General features: G+C 39.7%; 1 protein-coding gene across 1 annotated transcript; it reads right to left on the bottom strand.

Annotated features, from left to right (window-relative positions):
* Positions 1-266: 266 nt before the first annotated feature.
* Positions 267-4699, bottom strand: LOC125250433 (von Willebrand factor A domain-containing protein 5A-like). Its single transcript, XM_048163007.1, has 7 exons — positions 4690-4699; positions 1755-1799; positions 1443-1464; positions 1259-1314; positions 700-818; positions 491-614; positions 267-404 (listed from the first exon to the last, which is right to left on the bottom strand). Exons 1-7 carry the CDS (start codon positions 4697-4699, stop codon positions 325-327), a joined length of 456 nt encoding a protein of 151 aa, XP_048018964.1. The 3' UTR covers positions 267-324.
* Between the last annotated feature and the right edge of the window lie 11574 nt (positions 4700-16273).

The following is a 16273-nucleotide window of genomic DNA, read 5'->3' as shown; positions in this document are numbered from 1 at the left end:
TGTTTTTGAATTGTTACAAATCAACTTTCCCAGAATGTTGAATTTTAAACCAAAATTAAGTTGAAAGAACGTTTGAGGAACATCGTACTTTTAAAACACATTCCTCTATAGTCAAGAAAACTGGACATTTTTTATGTTCCCAGAACCAACACTGAATATTTGTAGAATGTTCATATAACAAAATTCTGTTAGCCGGATTTTTTCCCCTAATGTGATGAAACCATTGAGGAATGAGAAGAACATGATATCAAATGATAAATCTTAAATCTGTTTATACAGTAAATCCTTTATTAGACGGCACAGGAAGTAGAAACACTGACGTCTTCAGATTCCCAGTGTTTCTTTGGTCATCTGACATCCGAGCAGGGCATTACCCACACACACACACTGAGACAGATCGCCCACTGAAACACACACACACTCAAATCATCAGTGTGTGTCAAAGAACTGAAGATATCTGAATGAACGTGTTCTGGAATGGAGATCCCACCTTTCTGAGAGCCGATCCATGACGCTGCCTTCATGGCCACAAACTGCCACTCGACCTGCTGCTCTATTTTACAGCTGTATAACCAGATCAGAGCCAGGAGAGTGGCCCATACTGACCCATCCACCTGTGGACAAACCATCATCCACTGCATTTGTTACTGGACACTGGACACAATCATCGCTGTCTTATTATTTCATCACATCTCTCACCTGTGCTGGTTTCTGATTGGTCAGCTCATCCTCCGTCTTCCCAAACACATCAGCCAGTGTGGCGTCCAGCTCCCAGCAGCCTGACGCCTTCTGGAGAGAAACCAGCTGGAGAAACGGGTCTGCAGTTCAACACACATACAGAGAAATAAAAGTTACATGTGCTTTCTTGACAAATCTGTTCAACAAGAATCCTGAAACATTCAACATGTATTGTTTAGCTGTTAGTTTGTGTGTGTGTGATCCTGGTAAACCTACAAACTACATAAAATCTACATAAAGAGGACCAAATGTCCCGGTAATTCCAATTTTTATTTTATATAGTAATTTTTTTTATCTTGTGGGGACTTTTTTTGTTTGTTTATTTGTTTTTGTCCTCATGAGGAAAACTGCTTATAAATCATTGTGAATTAAATTATTTGAAAATGTAAAAATGCTTAAGGTCTTCTGTGATGGACAGGTTTAAGGTTAGGGGATAGAATATACAGTTTGTACAGTATAAAAATCATGGAAAGTCCCCATAGAACGTGGAAACCCAATGTGTGTTTGTGTGTTAGTTTACCCCTTTGTTTGTCTTGAGAATTTGCTTGATGAGACGCCACATCAGAATTGCTGCAACTGACAACAACAATCATTAACCATAAGAAGACTTTGCATTAGAGTTAAAAAGAATTTTAAAAAAGACTCACACACACAAGCACACATATCACAAAAACATGTCAATCAGTGTGGGTTCATTGACTTACTATATAGGAGCCTCATTTATTCCTGCACAAATGGAAAAGACAGAAAAGAAGAGAATTCATATCTCTATAGTAAATCTGAAGAAATATACTTCCACAAACAATCAACGTGTTCTCCAAAATGACTATGATCCTTTTCTTTCGGATTAAAAATTAACAGAAGCAGACTGAAAATGATTCATGAAGACATTTATTAAATAAATCAAATATTTGTTTAGTAATCTGCGAATGATAAATGATGTTGTACATCACAATGTCGAAGCCCTGACAGAAGTTTGTGAAATGGCCTTTGGTGTGTGTGTTTGAATCACTTACTCCTAAATGAACGATCCTTCCTCCTTGACTGTCTAATCCTGCAATCTGTCAAAAAAATAAATACATATATATATATATATATATATATATATATATATATATATATATATATATATATATACAGTACAGTCCAAAAGTTTGGAACCACTAAGATTTTTAATGTTTTTTAAAGAAGTTTCGTCTGCTCACCAAGGCTACATTTATTTAATTAAAAATACAGTAAAAAACAGTAATATTGTGAAATATTATTACAATTTAAAATAACTGTTTTCTATTTGAATATATTTCACAAAGTAATTTATTCCTGTGATGCAAAGCTGAATTTTCAGCATCATTACTCCAGTCTTCAGTGTCACATGATCCTTCAGAAATCATTCTAATATGCTGATCTGCTGCTCAAGCATTTAATGTGTACAATTGTACAAAATATTTGTGTACAATATTTTTTTCAGGATTATTTGATGAATAGAAAGTTCAAAAGAACAGTGTTTATCTGAAATCTAATCTTTTGTAACATTATAAATGTCTTTACTGCCACTTTTGATTGATTTAATGCATCCTTGCTGAATAAAAGTATTCATTTCTTTAATTTCTTTTCAAAAAAATAAAAATAAAAATTCCTACTGACCCCAAACTTTTGAACGGTAGTGTATAATGCTACAGAAGCTTTGTATTTCAGATAAATGCTGTTCTTTTGAACTTTCTATTCATCAAGGAATCCTGAAAAAAAAAGTACACAACTGTTTTCAACATTGAAAATAATCATAAATGTTTATTGAGCAGCAGATCAGCATATTAGAATGATTTCTGAAGGATCATGTGACACTGAAGACTGGAGTAATGATGCTGAAAATTCAGCTTTGCATCACAGGAATAAATTACTTTGTCAAATATATTTAAATAGTACACAGTTATTTTAAATTGTAATAAACTATATTTACTATTTTTACTATATTTACTATTTAGGGCCCAAGCGAAAATTCGCGCAGGGCCCTCTTGTTCTTCTAAGGATTATTAGGGCCCAAGCGAAAATTCGCGCAGGGCCCTCTTGTTTTTCTAAGGATTATTAGGGCCCAAGCGAAAATTCGCGCAGGGCCCTCTTGTTTTTCTAAGGATTATTTAGGGCCCAAGCGAATTAAGCGCGCAGGGCCCTCTTGTTCTTCTAAGGATTATTATTATTAGGGCCCAAGCGAAAATTCGCGCAGGGCCCTCTTGTTCTTCTAAGGATTATTATTTTTTTTTTTTTTTTTTTTTTTTTTTTTTTTTCCGTCTTCCGGGGCTTTTTGGGGGCCTTAACATGCTCAAAAACTCTTGAAAATTGGCACACACATTGGAATCCGCGGCCATTAGGACGCCGGAGAGGCTGGTACCCGGGCGTGGCAGGGGGGCTCGACAGCGCCCCCTTGAAAAAGTCTGAAAATTTGGTCCATATATTAAACACGCTTGCACGTATTAGTATGAAACTCAGTACACATATAGACCTCATCGGGCCGAACAACTTTCGTGCTCTAAGTTAAACACCACGCCAACAGGAAGTCAGCTATTAAGGGTTGTTTGAAAAACGCATGCTCTGGAATTTGATATACTCCTCCTAGACGATTAATCCGATCGCCACCAAACTCGGTCAGCATGAAGTCAAGACACTGATGATTAAAAATTGCCAGGGGATTTTTGATATCTCGAACGGTTTGGCCGTGGCGAGGCAACGAATTTATGGCGAGAAAAAGGAAACAGGAAATGTGTTATAACGTCTGCATACATATATTGATCTTTATGAAACTTCACGAGTGTGTTCGTTATAGGAGTCTGATCACATGGATGTGACTATTGTGAGTCAAAGTTATAGCGCCACCAACTGGCAGCAGGAAATGTGTTACTTTCAGCATGCTTTGAGATCACCATCTTATGTTTACCCTATTTGCTTCAAACTTCATTTAAATAATGTCAAAACATGTCAGATGTAGACCTTTGAAAAGAATTGTGATATCTCAAACACAGTTGCCTTGGGAACGCATCAAACTTTTATATTGGTTTTGAATGCTTTTGAGACTCTTAGCATGCTTCAAATTATTTGAAACTCCACACACACATCAGGATTGTTAGCCAGTAGACATGGGCAAAGCCTTAGAAACGGGCAGGGAGGAGGGGCTCTATAGCGCTACCTTATAGTGCAGTAAATGTGGAGTGAATTTGACAGTCCTTTTATGCTTAACTGTTTTAAATGCCCATTGCCCGCCATGCACAGTTGCCCTGAAGCCACAGGGGTGGCGGTGCCACCGGGCTTTGGCCCGTCATCGCTGCTCGCAGCTATATTTAGGGCCCGAGCACCGATGGTGTGAGGACCCTATTGGAATTGCTCAGCCAATTATTCTTCTTCTCCAAAATGAATCGCATTTTTGAGGGCCTAAACGTTCTCAAAAACTCATGAAACTTTGCACACGTGTCAGAAGTGGTGAAAATTTACATCTGATATGGGTTTTAGAATTAGGTGTGGCAAAACGGCTCGATAGCGCCACCTACAAAAATTCAATTAAGCGCCCTTCGTGCTACGTTTCACTTACAGTTATGAAATTCGGTAGACCGATGTAACAGCCCAATACCTACAAAAAAGTCCCTGGGTGCAAAGTTTGTAAACCCAACAGGAAGTGAGATATTTTGAATTTTCTCTACAAAATTTTGGCAGTTTTTGCCATTTCCACATGTTGTACTTTGACGAACTCCTCCTAGAGCTTTAATCAGATCAATGTCATATTTGGTCAGTCTAATCTAAAGGCCTTTGAGACGTTAAATTGCGAAGATCTAGAGTTTTCACTGAAGGGCGTGTCCGTGGCGGCCTGGCAAAGTTCGATGTTCTGCCATGAAACAGGAAGTTGTTGTAACTCGGGCATACAATGTCTGATCTGCCCCAAACTTCACGTTTTATTGGAGTCCTGACCCGAAGACATCTATATGACAATATTCAGTTACAGTCATAGCGCCACCTGGGGGCAACAGGAAATGACATGTTTTACACTGTGATTAACTCCTCATAGAGATTAAACCAGATCAACATCATATATGCCAGTCTAATCTTAAGGCCTTTGAGATGTTAAATTGCAAAGATCTTGAGTTTTCGTTGAAGGGCGTGTCCATGACGGACTGACAAAGTCTGATGTTTCGCCATGTAAGGTGAATCACTTTTTTGAGGGCCGAAACATACTCGAAAACTCATGAAACTTTGCAGATGCGTTAGAAGTGGTGAAAATTTACGTCTGATATGGGTTTCAGAATTAAGTGTGGCAAAATGGCTCCATAGCGCCACCTAAAAAATTTCAACGAAGTGCCCCTGACACTACGTTTCACGTACAGGTATGAAATTTGGTACACACATCTAACAGCCCAATACCTACAAAAAAGTCTCTTGGAGTGAAATCTGCTAGAAGTGAGATATTTAGAATTTTCTTTGCAAAATTTGTGCAGTTTTTGCCATTTCCAGACGTTGTACTTTAATGAACTCCTCCTAGAGCTTTTATCAGATCAACATCATATTTGGTCAGTATAATCTAAAGGCCTTTGAGATGTTAAATTGCGAAGATCTAGAGTTTTCGCTGAAACAAAGTTCGATGTTTCGCTATGAAACAGGAAGTTGTTGTAACTCGGGTATACAATGTCTGATCTGCTCCAAACTTTACATGTTTTATTAGAGTCCTGACCTGAAGACATCTATATGACAATATTCAGTTACAGTCATAGCGCCACCTGGGGGCAACAGGAAATGACATGTTTTACACTGTGATTAACTCCTCATAGAGATTAAACCAGATCAACATCATATATGGCCAGTCTAATCTTAAGGCCTTGGAGATGTTAAATATCAAAGATCTTCAGTTTTCGTTGAAGGGCGTGTCCGTGGTGGACTGACAAAGTCTGATGTTTCGCCATTAATGATGATGCTGTTGTAACTCAAGCATACAATGTCTGATCTGCCCCAAACTTCACATGTGTGATAAGAGTCCTGGCCTAAAGACGTCTATATGATAATATTCAGTTAGTCATAGCGCCACCTGCTGGCAACAGGAAGTGGCATGCTTTATACTGTAATTCACTACCAGATTCCTGGTAGTGTACTACTGTAGTAGTAGTGTTCACTACTGTAATTCACTACCAGACTACCCTTTGATGTTTAACCGTTTTAAATGCCTATTGCCCACTGTGCACAGTTACCCTGAAGCCACCGGGGTGGCGGTGCCACCGGGCTTGGGCCCGCCATCGCTGCTCGCAGCTATATTATTAGGGCCCAAGCGAAAATTCGCGCAGGGCCCTCTTGTTCTTCTAAGGATTATTATTATTTTTTTTTTTTTTTTTTTTTTTTTCCGTCTTCCGGGGCATTTTGGGGGCCTTAACATGCTCAAAAACTCTTGAAAATTGGCACACACATTGGAATCCGCGGCCATTAGGACGCCGGAGAGGCTGGTACCCGGGCGTGGCAGGGGGGCTCGACAGCGCCCCCTTGAAAAAAGTCTGAAAATTTGGTCCATATATTAAACACGCTTGCACGTATTAGTATGAAACTCAGTACACATATAGACCTCATCGGGCCGAACAACTTTCGTGCTCTAAGTTAAACACCACGCCAACAGGAAGTCAGCTATTAAGGGTTGTTTGAAAAACGCATGCTCTGGAATTTGATATACTCCTCCTAGACGATTAATCCGATCGCCACCAAACTCGGTCAGCATGAAGTCAAGACACTGATGATTGAAAAATTGCCAGGGGATTTTTGATATCTCGAACGGTTTGGCCGTGGCGAGGCAAGGAATTTATGGCGAGAAAAAGGAAACAGGAAATGTGTTATAACGTCTGCATACATATATTGATCTTTATGAAACTTCACGAGTGTGTTGGTTGTAGTAGTCTGATCACATGGATGTGACTATTGTGAGTCAAAGTTATAGCGCCACCAACTGGCAGCAGGAAGTGTATCACTTTTTGAAATGTTTTGAGATCACCCTCTTATTTTTACCTGATTTGCTTCAAACTTCATCAGTGTAATGTCAATACACAGCAGATGTAGACCTATGACAGGATTTTTGATATTTGAAATATTGTTGCCATGGCAACAGGTCAAACTGTAATAATATTCTTGAGTGTTTTTGAGGCTCTTAACATGCTTCAAATTGCATGAAACTCGACACACACATCAATATTGTCAACCAGTAGACATGGACAAAGCCATAGAAATGGGCGTGGTGGAGGGGCTCAGTAGCGCCACCTTTTGACAAAAGTGGGGGGTTAGTTTTTCCTACAGTCACCAAACTCGGTACACATATTGTTCTCATCAAGCCGGACAATTTTCTAATCTACATTCATTAGCTCCGACCAACAGGAAGTCAGCTATTTTGGTTTGAATGTTAATTTTTTGAAAAAACAGGCTATGAATTTTATACTACTACTCCTACAGGGTTTATCCAATTTACACCAAGCTTTTTTTAACTTGTTGCTAACACAATGAAGTTGTTTGATTGCCAACGGATTTTTGATATCTCGAACGGTTTGGCCGTGGTGAGGCAACGAATTTATGGCGAGAAAAAGGAAACAGGAAATGTGTTATAACGTCTGCATACATATATTGATCTTTATGAAACTTCACGAGTGTGTTGGTTGTAGTAGTCTGATCACATGGATGTGAGTATTGTGAGTCAAAGTTATAGCGCCACCAACTGGCAGCAGGAAGTGTATCACTTTTTGAAATGCTTTGAGATCACGCTCTTATTTTTACCTGATTTGCTTCAAACTTCATCAGTGTAATGTCAATACACAGCAGATGTAGACCTATGACAGGATTTTTGATATTTGAAATATTGTTGCCATGGCAACACATCAAACTTTAATAATATTCTTGAGTGTTTTTGAGGCTCTTAACATGCTTCAAATTGCATGAAACACAACACACACATCAATATTGTCAACCAGTAGACATGGACAAAGCCATAGAAATGGGCGTGGTGGAGGGCTCAGTAAGCGCCACCTTTTGACAAAAGTGGGGGGGTTAGTTTTTCCTACAGTCACCAAACTCGGTACACATATTGTTCTCATCAAGCCGGACAATTTTCTAATTTACATTCATTAGCTCCGACCAACAGGAAGTCGGCTATTTTGGTTTGAATGTTAATTTTTTGAAAAAACAGGCTATAAATTTTATACTACTACTCCTACAGGGTTTATCCAATTTATACCAAGCTGTTTTTAACTTGTTGCTAACACATTGAAGTTGTTTAATTGCAAACGGATTTTGGATATCTCAAACGGTTTGGCCGTGGCGAGGCAACGAATTTATGGCAAGAAAAGGGAAACAAAGTGTTATAACTTCTGCATACATTAATTGATTTTGATGAAACTTCGGCTTAGTCTTCGTTGTACAAGGCTGATCACATGGATGTGACTATTGTGATTCAAAGTCATAGCACCACCAACTGGAAGCAGAAAATGTGTCACTTTCAGCATACATTGAGATCACCCTCTTATTTTTACCTGATTTGCTTCAAAATTCATCAGAATAATGTTAAAACTTGGCACATGTAATCCTTTGAAAATGGGCAGGGAGGAGGGGCTCTATAGTGGCACCTTGTAGTGCAGTAAATGTGGAGTGAATTTGACATAGTACTTTGATGTTTAACCGTTTTAAATGCCTATTGCCCGCTGTGCACAGTTGCCCTGAAGCCACCGGGGTGGCGGTGCCACCGGGCTTGGGCCCGCCATCGCTGCTCGCAGCTATATTTATTATTATTATTAGGGCCCAAGCGAAAATTCGCGCAGGGCCCTCTTGTTTTTCTAAGGATTATTATTATTTTTTTATTTTTTATTTTTATTTTTTTTTTATTTATTTTTTTTCCGTCTTCTGGGGCTTTTTGGGGGCCTTAACATGCTCAAAAACTCTTGAAAATTGGCACACACATTGGAATCCGCGGCCAACAGGACGCCGGGCAGAAGCTGGTACCCGGGCGTGGCAGGGGGCTCAACAGCGCCCCCTTGAAAAAGGTCTGAAAATTTGGTCCATATATTAAACACGCTTGCACGTATTAGTCTGAAACTCGGTACACATATAGACCTCATCGGGCCGAACAACTTTCGTGCTCTAAGTTAAACGTCACGCCAACAGGAAGTCAGCTATTAAGGGTTGTTTGAAAAACGCATGCTCTGGAATTTGATATACTCCTCCTAGACGATTAATCCGATCGCCACCAAACTCGGTCAGCATGAAGTCAAGACACTGATGATTAAAAATTGCCAGGGGATTTTTGATATCTCGAACGGTTTGTCCGTGGCGAGGCAACGAATTTATGGCGAGAAAAAGGAAACAGGAAATGTGTTATAACGTCTGCATACATATATTGATCTTTATGAAACTTCACAAGTGTGTTCGTTATAGGAGTCTGATCACATGTATGTGACTATTGTGAGTCAAAGTTATAGCGCCACCAACTGGCAGCAGGAAGTGTATCACTTTTTGAAATGTTTTGAGATCACCCTCTTATTTTTACCTGATTTGCTTCAAACTTCATCAGTGTAATGTCAATACACAGCAGATGTAGACCTATGACAGGATTTTTGATATTTGAAATATTGTTGCCATGGCAACAGGTCAAACTGTAATAATATTCTTGAGTGTTTTTGAGGCTCTTAACATGCTTCAAATTGCATGAAACTCGACACACACATCAATATTGTCAACCAGTAGACATGGACAAAGCCATAGAAATGGGCGTGGTGGAGGGGCTCAGTAGCGCCACCTTTTGACAAAAGTGGGGGGGTTTGTTTTTCCTACAGTCACCAAACTTGGTACACATATTGTTCTCATCAAGCCGGACAATTTTCTAATTTACATTCATTAGCTCCGACCAACAGGAAGTCAGCTATTTTGGTTTGAATGTTAATTTTTTGAAAAAACAGGCTATGAATTTTATACTACTACTCCTACAGGGTTTATCCAATTTACACCAAGCTTTTTTTAACTTGTTGCTAACACATTGAAGTTGTTTAATTGCAAACGGATTTTGGATATCTCAAACGGTTTGGCCGTGGCGAGGCAACGAATTTATGGCAAGAAAAGGGAAACAAAGTGTTATAACTTCTGCATACATTAATTGATTTTGATGAAACTTCGGCTTAGTCTTCGTTGTACAAGGCTGATCACATGGATGTGACTATTGTGATTCAAAGTCATAGCGCCACCAACTGGAAGCAGAAAATGTGTCACTTTCAGCATACATTGAGATCACCCTCTTATTTTTACCTGATTTGCTTCAAAATTCATCAGAATAATGTTAAAACTTGGCACATGTAATCCTTTGAAAATGGGCAGGGAGGAGGGGCTCTATAGTGGCACCTTGTAGTGCAGTAAATGTGGAGTGAATTTGACATAGTCCTTTGATGTTTAACCGTTTTAAGTGCCTATTGCCCGCTGTGCACAGTTGCCCTGAAGCCACCGGGGTGGCGGTGCCACCGGGCTTGGGCCCGCCATCGCTGCTCGCAGCTATATATATATTTTTTTTTTTTTTTTCCGTCTTCCGGGGCTTTTTGGGGGCCTTAACATGCTCAAAAACTCTTGAAAATTGGCACACACATTGGAATCCGCGGCCATTAGGATGCCGCAGAGGCTGGTACCCGGGCGTGGCAGGGGGGCTCGACAGCGCCCCCTTGAAAAAGTCTGAAAATTTGGTCCATATATTAAACACGCTTGCACGTATTAGTATGAAACTCAGTACACATATAGACCTCATCGGGCCGAACAACTTTCGTGCTCTAAGTTAAACGCCACACCAACAGGAAGTCAGCTATTAAGGGTTGTTTGAAAAACGCATGCTCTGGAATTTGATATACTCCTCCTAGACGATTAATCCGATCGCCACTAAACTCGGTCAGCATGAAGTCAAGACACTGATGATTAAAAATTGCCAGGGGATTTTTGATATCTCGAACGGTTTGGCCGTGGCGAGGCAACGAATTTATGGCGAGAAAAAGGAAACAGGAAATGTGTTATAACGTCTGCATACATATATTGATCTTTATGAAACTTCACGAGTGTGTTGGTTGTAGTAGTCCGATCACATGGATGTGACTATTGTGAGTCAAAGTTATAGCGCCACCAACTGGCAGCAGGAAGTGTATCACTTTTTGAAATGCTTTGAGATCACCCTCTTATTTTTACCTGATTTGCTTCAAACTTCAAACTTGAAATGCTTCAATACACAGCAGATGTAGACCTATGACAGGATTTTTGATATTTGAAATATTGTTGCCATGGCAACAGGTCAAACTGTAATAATATTCTTGAGTGTTTTTGAGGCTCTTAACATCCTTCAAATTGCATGAAACTCGACACACACATCAATATTGTCAACCAGTAGACATGGACAAAGCCATAGAAATGGGCGTGGTGGAGGGGCTCAGTAGCGCCACCTTTTGACAAAAGTGGGGGGTTAGTTTTTCCTACAGTCACCAAATTCGGTACACATATTGTTCTCATCAAGCCGGACAATTTTCTAATTTACATTCATTAGCTCCGACCAACAGGAAGTCGGCTATTTTTGTTTGAATGTTAATTTTTTGAAAAAACAGGCTATGAATTTTATACTACTTCTCCTACAGGGTTTATCCAATTTACACAAAGCTTTTTTTAACTTGTTGCTAACACATTGAAGTTGTTTAATTGCAAACGGATTTTGGATATCTCAAACGGTTTGGCCGTGTCGAGGCAACGAATTTATGGCAAGAAAAGGGAAACAAAGTATTATAACTTCTGCATACATTAATTGATTTTGATTAAACTTCGGCTTAGTCTTCGTTGTACAAGGCTGATCACATGGATGTGACTATTGTGATTCAAAGCCATAGCGCCACCAACTGGAAGCAGAAAATGTGTCACTTTCAGCATGCTTTTGAGATCACCCTCTTATTTTTACCTGATTTGCTTCAAAATTCATCAGAATAATGTTAAAACTTGGCACATGTAATCATTTGAAAATGGGCAGGGAGGAGGGGCTCTATAGCGGCACCTTGTAGTGCAGTAAATGTGGAGTGAATTTGACATAGCCCTTTGATGTTTAACCATTTTAAATGCCTATTGCCCGCTGTGCACAGTTGCCCTGAAGCCACCGGGGTGGCGGTGCCACCGGGCTTGGGCCCGCCATCGCTGCTCGCAGCTATATTTTTTCATTGTGTCTCCATAATATTTGTGTTTTCTTTTTGAGCTCCCTTTCGAAAGGGAACTCGCACTGCATCCTAGAACACATATGGGGAACGCCCTCGCGTGACAGGTGTCTGAAGCGATAGTCGAATCACGCCAATCCTACTGGCCGGCGACAGCCTCTGACGTCATACTAGTGCGACCAGACAGTATATAAGGAGTGCCTAGAGAAAAATGTCGTCCTCTTGTAGCGAATTAACTCAAAGGGGAAATATTAATAATTATTCATAACCCATGATTATTAATTATGATTAATTATGAATATGTAAATCTGTTAATGGGATTAACTGGATGTAGCTACATTAAGATTAATATTACAATTAATTAACTTGTTCGTTCAGTGAACACTCAGTGTTGATTGTTTATTCATTCTAAGAAGTGTTCATTTCCAGGTTATGGAAAAATAACATTCTTATTGTACCGTACTACTCAGCGCACATAGTCAGGATCTAAATCACTTAAGAGGCAATTTATTAGCAGACGGAGTCACAACCAAACGTGTATTGTGCACAACCTTTAACTAACTCACAAACACATAACTAAACTAACAAACACATAACATACAACGAAGGTCACACACATACGTAGGCAAGAATGAGCAATGAGTTGAACCGGAAGTGGAACTATTGATAGAGCTATAGGAAAAATTCAAAGGCAATCTGGAAAAGAATCATCAGTTTCTTTCAGTTATAACAACACCTTTGCTGACAAAGGTAAGTTTTACACATCAATACTAAATTGCTGTTTAGTGTTCAAATGTACGATACTTGCAAGATGCCTTTAGGCTGAGGAGCATCAGATCTGCTGACTGAGGAGTCTTGATGATTCAGTTCGAAGTTGTTGCCAGTCTTTCCTATGTTGAATGATAAGCACATGGCTGGGGCAAAGAGGGTTCTGTTCAGTCGTCCAAGACGCAAGGAAAGAGAGGGAGTGGCATTTTTCTCTAGCTTTTAACCTCTGGTCAAAGTTCAACCTCTTAAGGTTGATGTAGCCAATGAAGGTATTATATTTCTACCAGAAAGACTCGGGAAGCAAAGAAACGTTTGAATACAGTTTATTCAACAGTATGAATGTAAATATCAAAGAAATGATAAAGTTTTTTGGCGTAGGCCCCGTCCATCGTACAATCCGGAGGGTAGCAGACGTTTGCAGATCCTGCCTGAAGATGAAGGCGGGGCGGAGCCTACCCCCGACGTATGGACAGGGACCGACCTGGTGGTGGTGGGGAGGATGGGGGTGAACGCCGGCGATGGTATCTGCGAACACGATAGTGGGTGGGAACAGAACTTATATACTCAGGTGACGTGTAATGATTGGTTAGATAATGAGCAATGACGTGCATTAGAGTCTTCCGGGTAGAACTTCCGCTAAACGCTCCCATTTCTACCAGAAAGACTCGGGAAGCAAAGAAACGTTTGAATACAATTTAGTCAACAGTATGAATGTAAATATCAAAGAAATGATAAAGTTCTTTGGCGTAGGCCCCGTCCATAGTACAATCCGGAGGGTAGCAGACGTTTGCAGATCCTGCCTGAAGATGAAGGCAAGGGCGGAGCCTACCCCAAAAGAACTGGGAATGTGAATGAAATACGCACCAGTTGTAGGATTCTTTGAATACGTTCCTAAATATTACCAAAGAGAAAGAGATAATGAATGCACAGACATTAATGAATGTTTAATCATTAACAGAAAGAATCATTAGGTCATAGCTTTAAGGATGTCAAGAACGCCGCATAGGCCATAACATTGACTCATTAGGTCGAGCATGAAAGCCAAGTAGGCTGATAGGCCAGCGTATAAACATGTCATGTAGATCATGTATGATGCCACGACAGGCCATAGTGAGGGGAAGTGGATGAATGAGATGCCCTGATATGCCGAATAAAGCAAGCCATATAGATGTAAATGGTAGGAATAGAAACTGACGCCGTAACAGGTAGTTTGTCTCAATAGGATACTTACCACAGAAGATTTAAATATAGGATTTTATGATAAGCTATAACCTTACCTAATGCTTGTTATAAACATAACCTTGGTAATCCTAGATTAACAAAAGAATACCAGTGACGTGAATAGTGATTTGATGCTATGGTCAGAAAGACAAGTTAGTCTGCTATACTAGAAGACTGCATATGAGGACCATGGTCCATAGAGATAGCGTTCACTTGACCCTGAGTGAGTATAGGGAAATCATAACGAGCGATATTAAAATTGTATGAAAACACCACCACCAGTAGTTTGCATTAGTAACGTACTAGTATTAAATTATGACAAATAAATGGCATACATAATGAATAATATTGACTGATAAGGATATGGAGTGAGGCTACGTTAATCTGATTTACGTGTAAAGACCGCAAAGGTCCTGTACCTTGAAAAGTCAATATAGGCTAATTCAAGAAGACCTTAGAGTTACGTAAAACAGACTACCTAGTGGCCATGACAGGTTTTAATTATATGAAGTGCTAAGACAGGCCTTTGTGTAGAACCACGATATGCCATTTGATGCAAAAATGAAAACCATTTAATGTGAGGTAATAAGCCATTTGATGTGATGGCAACGATATGCCCAATGGCAACTATATGCCCGATGGCCGATGGCAACGATATGCCCGATGCAAACAATTTGCCCGATGGCAACAATATGCCTGATGGCAATGATATGCCCGATGGCCACAATTTGCCCGATGGCCACAATATGCCCGATGGCCACGATTTGCCCGATGGCCACGATATGCCTGATGACGACGACCTGTCATGATGGCCATTATATTAAACCTTTAATGTTATAGCAACAATATTCCATGTAGCTAAAAGTTATGATTGCCATCAAATGTGAATGCAATGAGAGGCCATACAATGTAAAGCAATGATAGGTGATTTTATGAGATGTCAACAGTAAGCCTGATAACGATATACCTATAATGCTAAAGGTCAAAGCAATAATAGGCAATTTAGTATGATAGTGCGATATATTCTATGTAACGCAAAAGTCATGGGACCATTCCAAGCAAAGCAACAATGTGCTATGTTACACAAAACCATGATTAGCGGTTATAAGTAAAGGCCACGAAAGGCCCATAATGAATACTGATTAAATGTCACGATAAGCCAATGATATAAAAAGGTACACATTTGTGAAGACCGAAACAGTAGACCGAAGAGTAGAAAACAATGACACCACCGCTAGTAACTAGCAGCCAATAATCAACGTAATTTGATTGCTATGAGTGAATGAGCATTTGAGTAATTTTAAGTAAATAATGAAAAGGTATATATATTCTATAGGAAAGACTCATTCAATATGCTTAGGCGTGACTCCCGCTCACGGCTAGATAGAACTAAGCAGAGAGAACTTTGTCTAACTGTCAGAACCTGCTAAGAGAACCCCCAAAGAAATTAACCAGTTTGACATGACATAAGTACAAGAATACTTAACACATGGGGCAGATAAAGATTGAGAAACCTTGTTGTATGATGCCCTTGCAAAAGGGAAGCACTTTACTTGACAATGCTGAACCTGGCTGAAGCTAGCAAACCTTTGCAAAAGTATAACACCATGAGCATCGTTGTTCAATACCTTAGTAAAGAGAAAAGAGGTATTCGGGAGTGCCCTGCACAGAAGGGGCACAAGTGAAATGCTTTTGACCAGGCGGGTGCGAAGTAGCCTACGGAGCACAGTAACTCTGATGTTTGATGTGTAGTAGGCAGCACAATATATCACTTTAGATATGTCGCGATGTGCGCATCCACAAATCATGACGCAAAGATAGCATAGTTGCACATGTTTAGGTCCTGTTAGTTTACGCGCTATTCTGTCTATTCTATTCTGCTATTTATGTCAAAATGTCCTTGTACACACAGTGCATATGGCTTAGGTAACGTGAAGAAGAAAACTGATGTGTATCATTATAGGGGTTCCATGCATTCGATCTAAACTTACAGCAGGCTTGCTGTCTGTATCATGCATGTTAACCAACAAAGTACAGAGAATTAACTTTGCAGCTTTAGAGATGATATGCAAGATAATTTTTTCTGATATATATATTTTTTTTTTATATATATAGAACACTTTATGTAAATTGTGTGCGTACATATCCTAAATGTTACCAAGATTTGTAAATTCAGAGAAAGTCACAAATTTAAAATAATGCCCGTCAATGGCGTAATAACTGCAATACTGCATTATCCCTGGATTCTTATTGTACTGCGAAGTAATAAGTCCCTTTAAGACAGTCATTTCACTCGGTGGCCATCTTTGAAACGCCTCTCGGGCCGTTTCTCAATTCCAAGA

This window comes from Megalobrama amblycephala, linkage group LG1, assembly GCF_018812025.1.
Source record: "Megalobrama amblycephala isolate DHTTF-2021 linkage group LG1, ASM1881202v1, whole genome shotgun sequence".
In the NCBI taxonomy this organism is placed as follows: Eukaryota; Metazoa; Chordata; class Actinopteri; order Cypriniformes; family Xenocyprididae; genus Megalobrama; species Megalobrama amblycephala.
The sequence above is the reverse complement of the archived record's forward strand: the minus strand, read 5'-3'. Positions and strand labels throughout refer to the sequence as shown.

Coding starts and splice junctions, on each gene's coding strand:
- LOC125250433 (XM_048163007.1), bottom strand. Junction 1,465..1,754: donor GAAGGATCGTTCATTTAGGA/GTAAGTGATTCA, acceptor CCATTTGTGCAG/GAATAAATGAGGCTCCTATA. Junction 819..1,258: donor TTCTCAAGACAAACAAAGGG/GTAAACTAACAC, acceptor GTTGAACTGCAG/ACCCGTTTCTCCAGCTGGTT.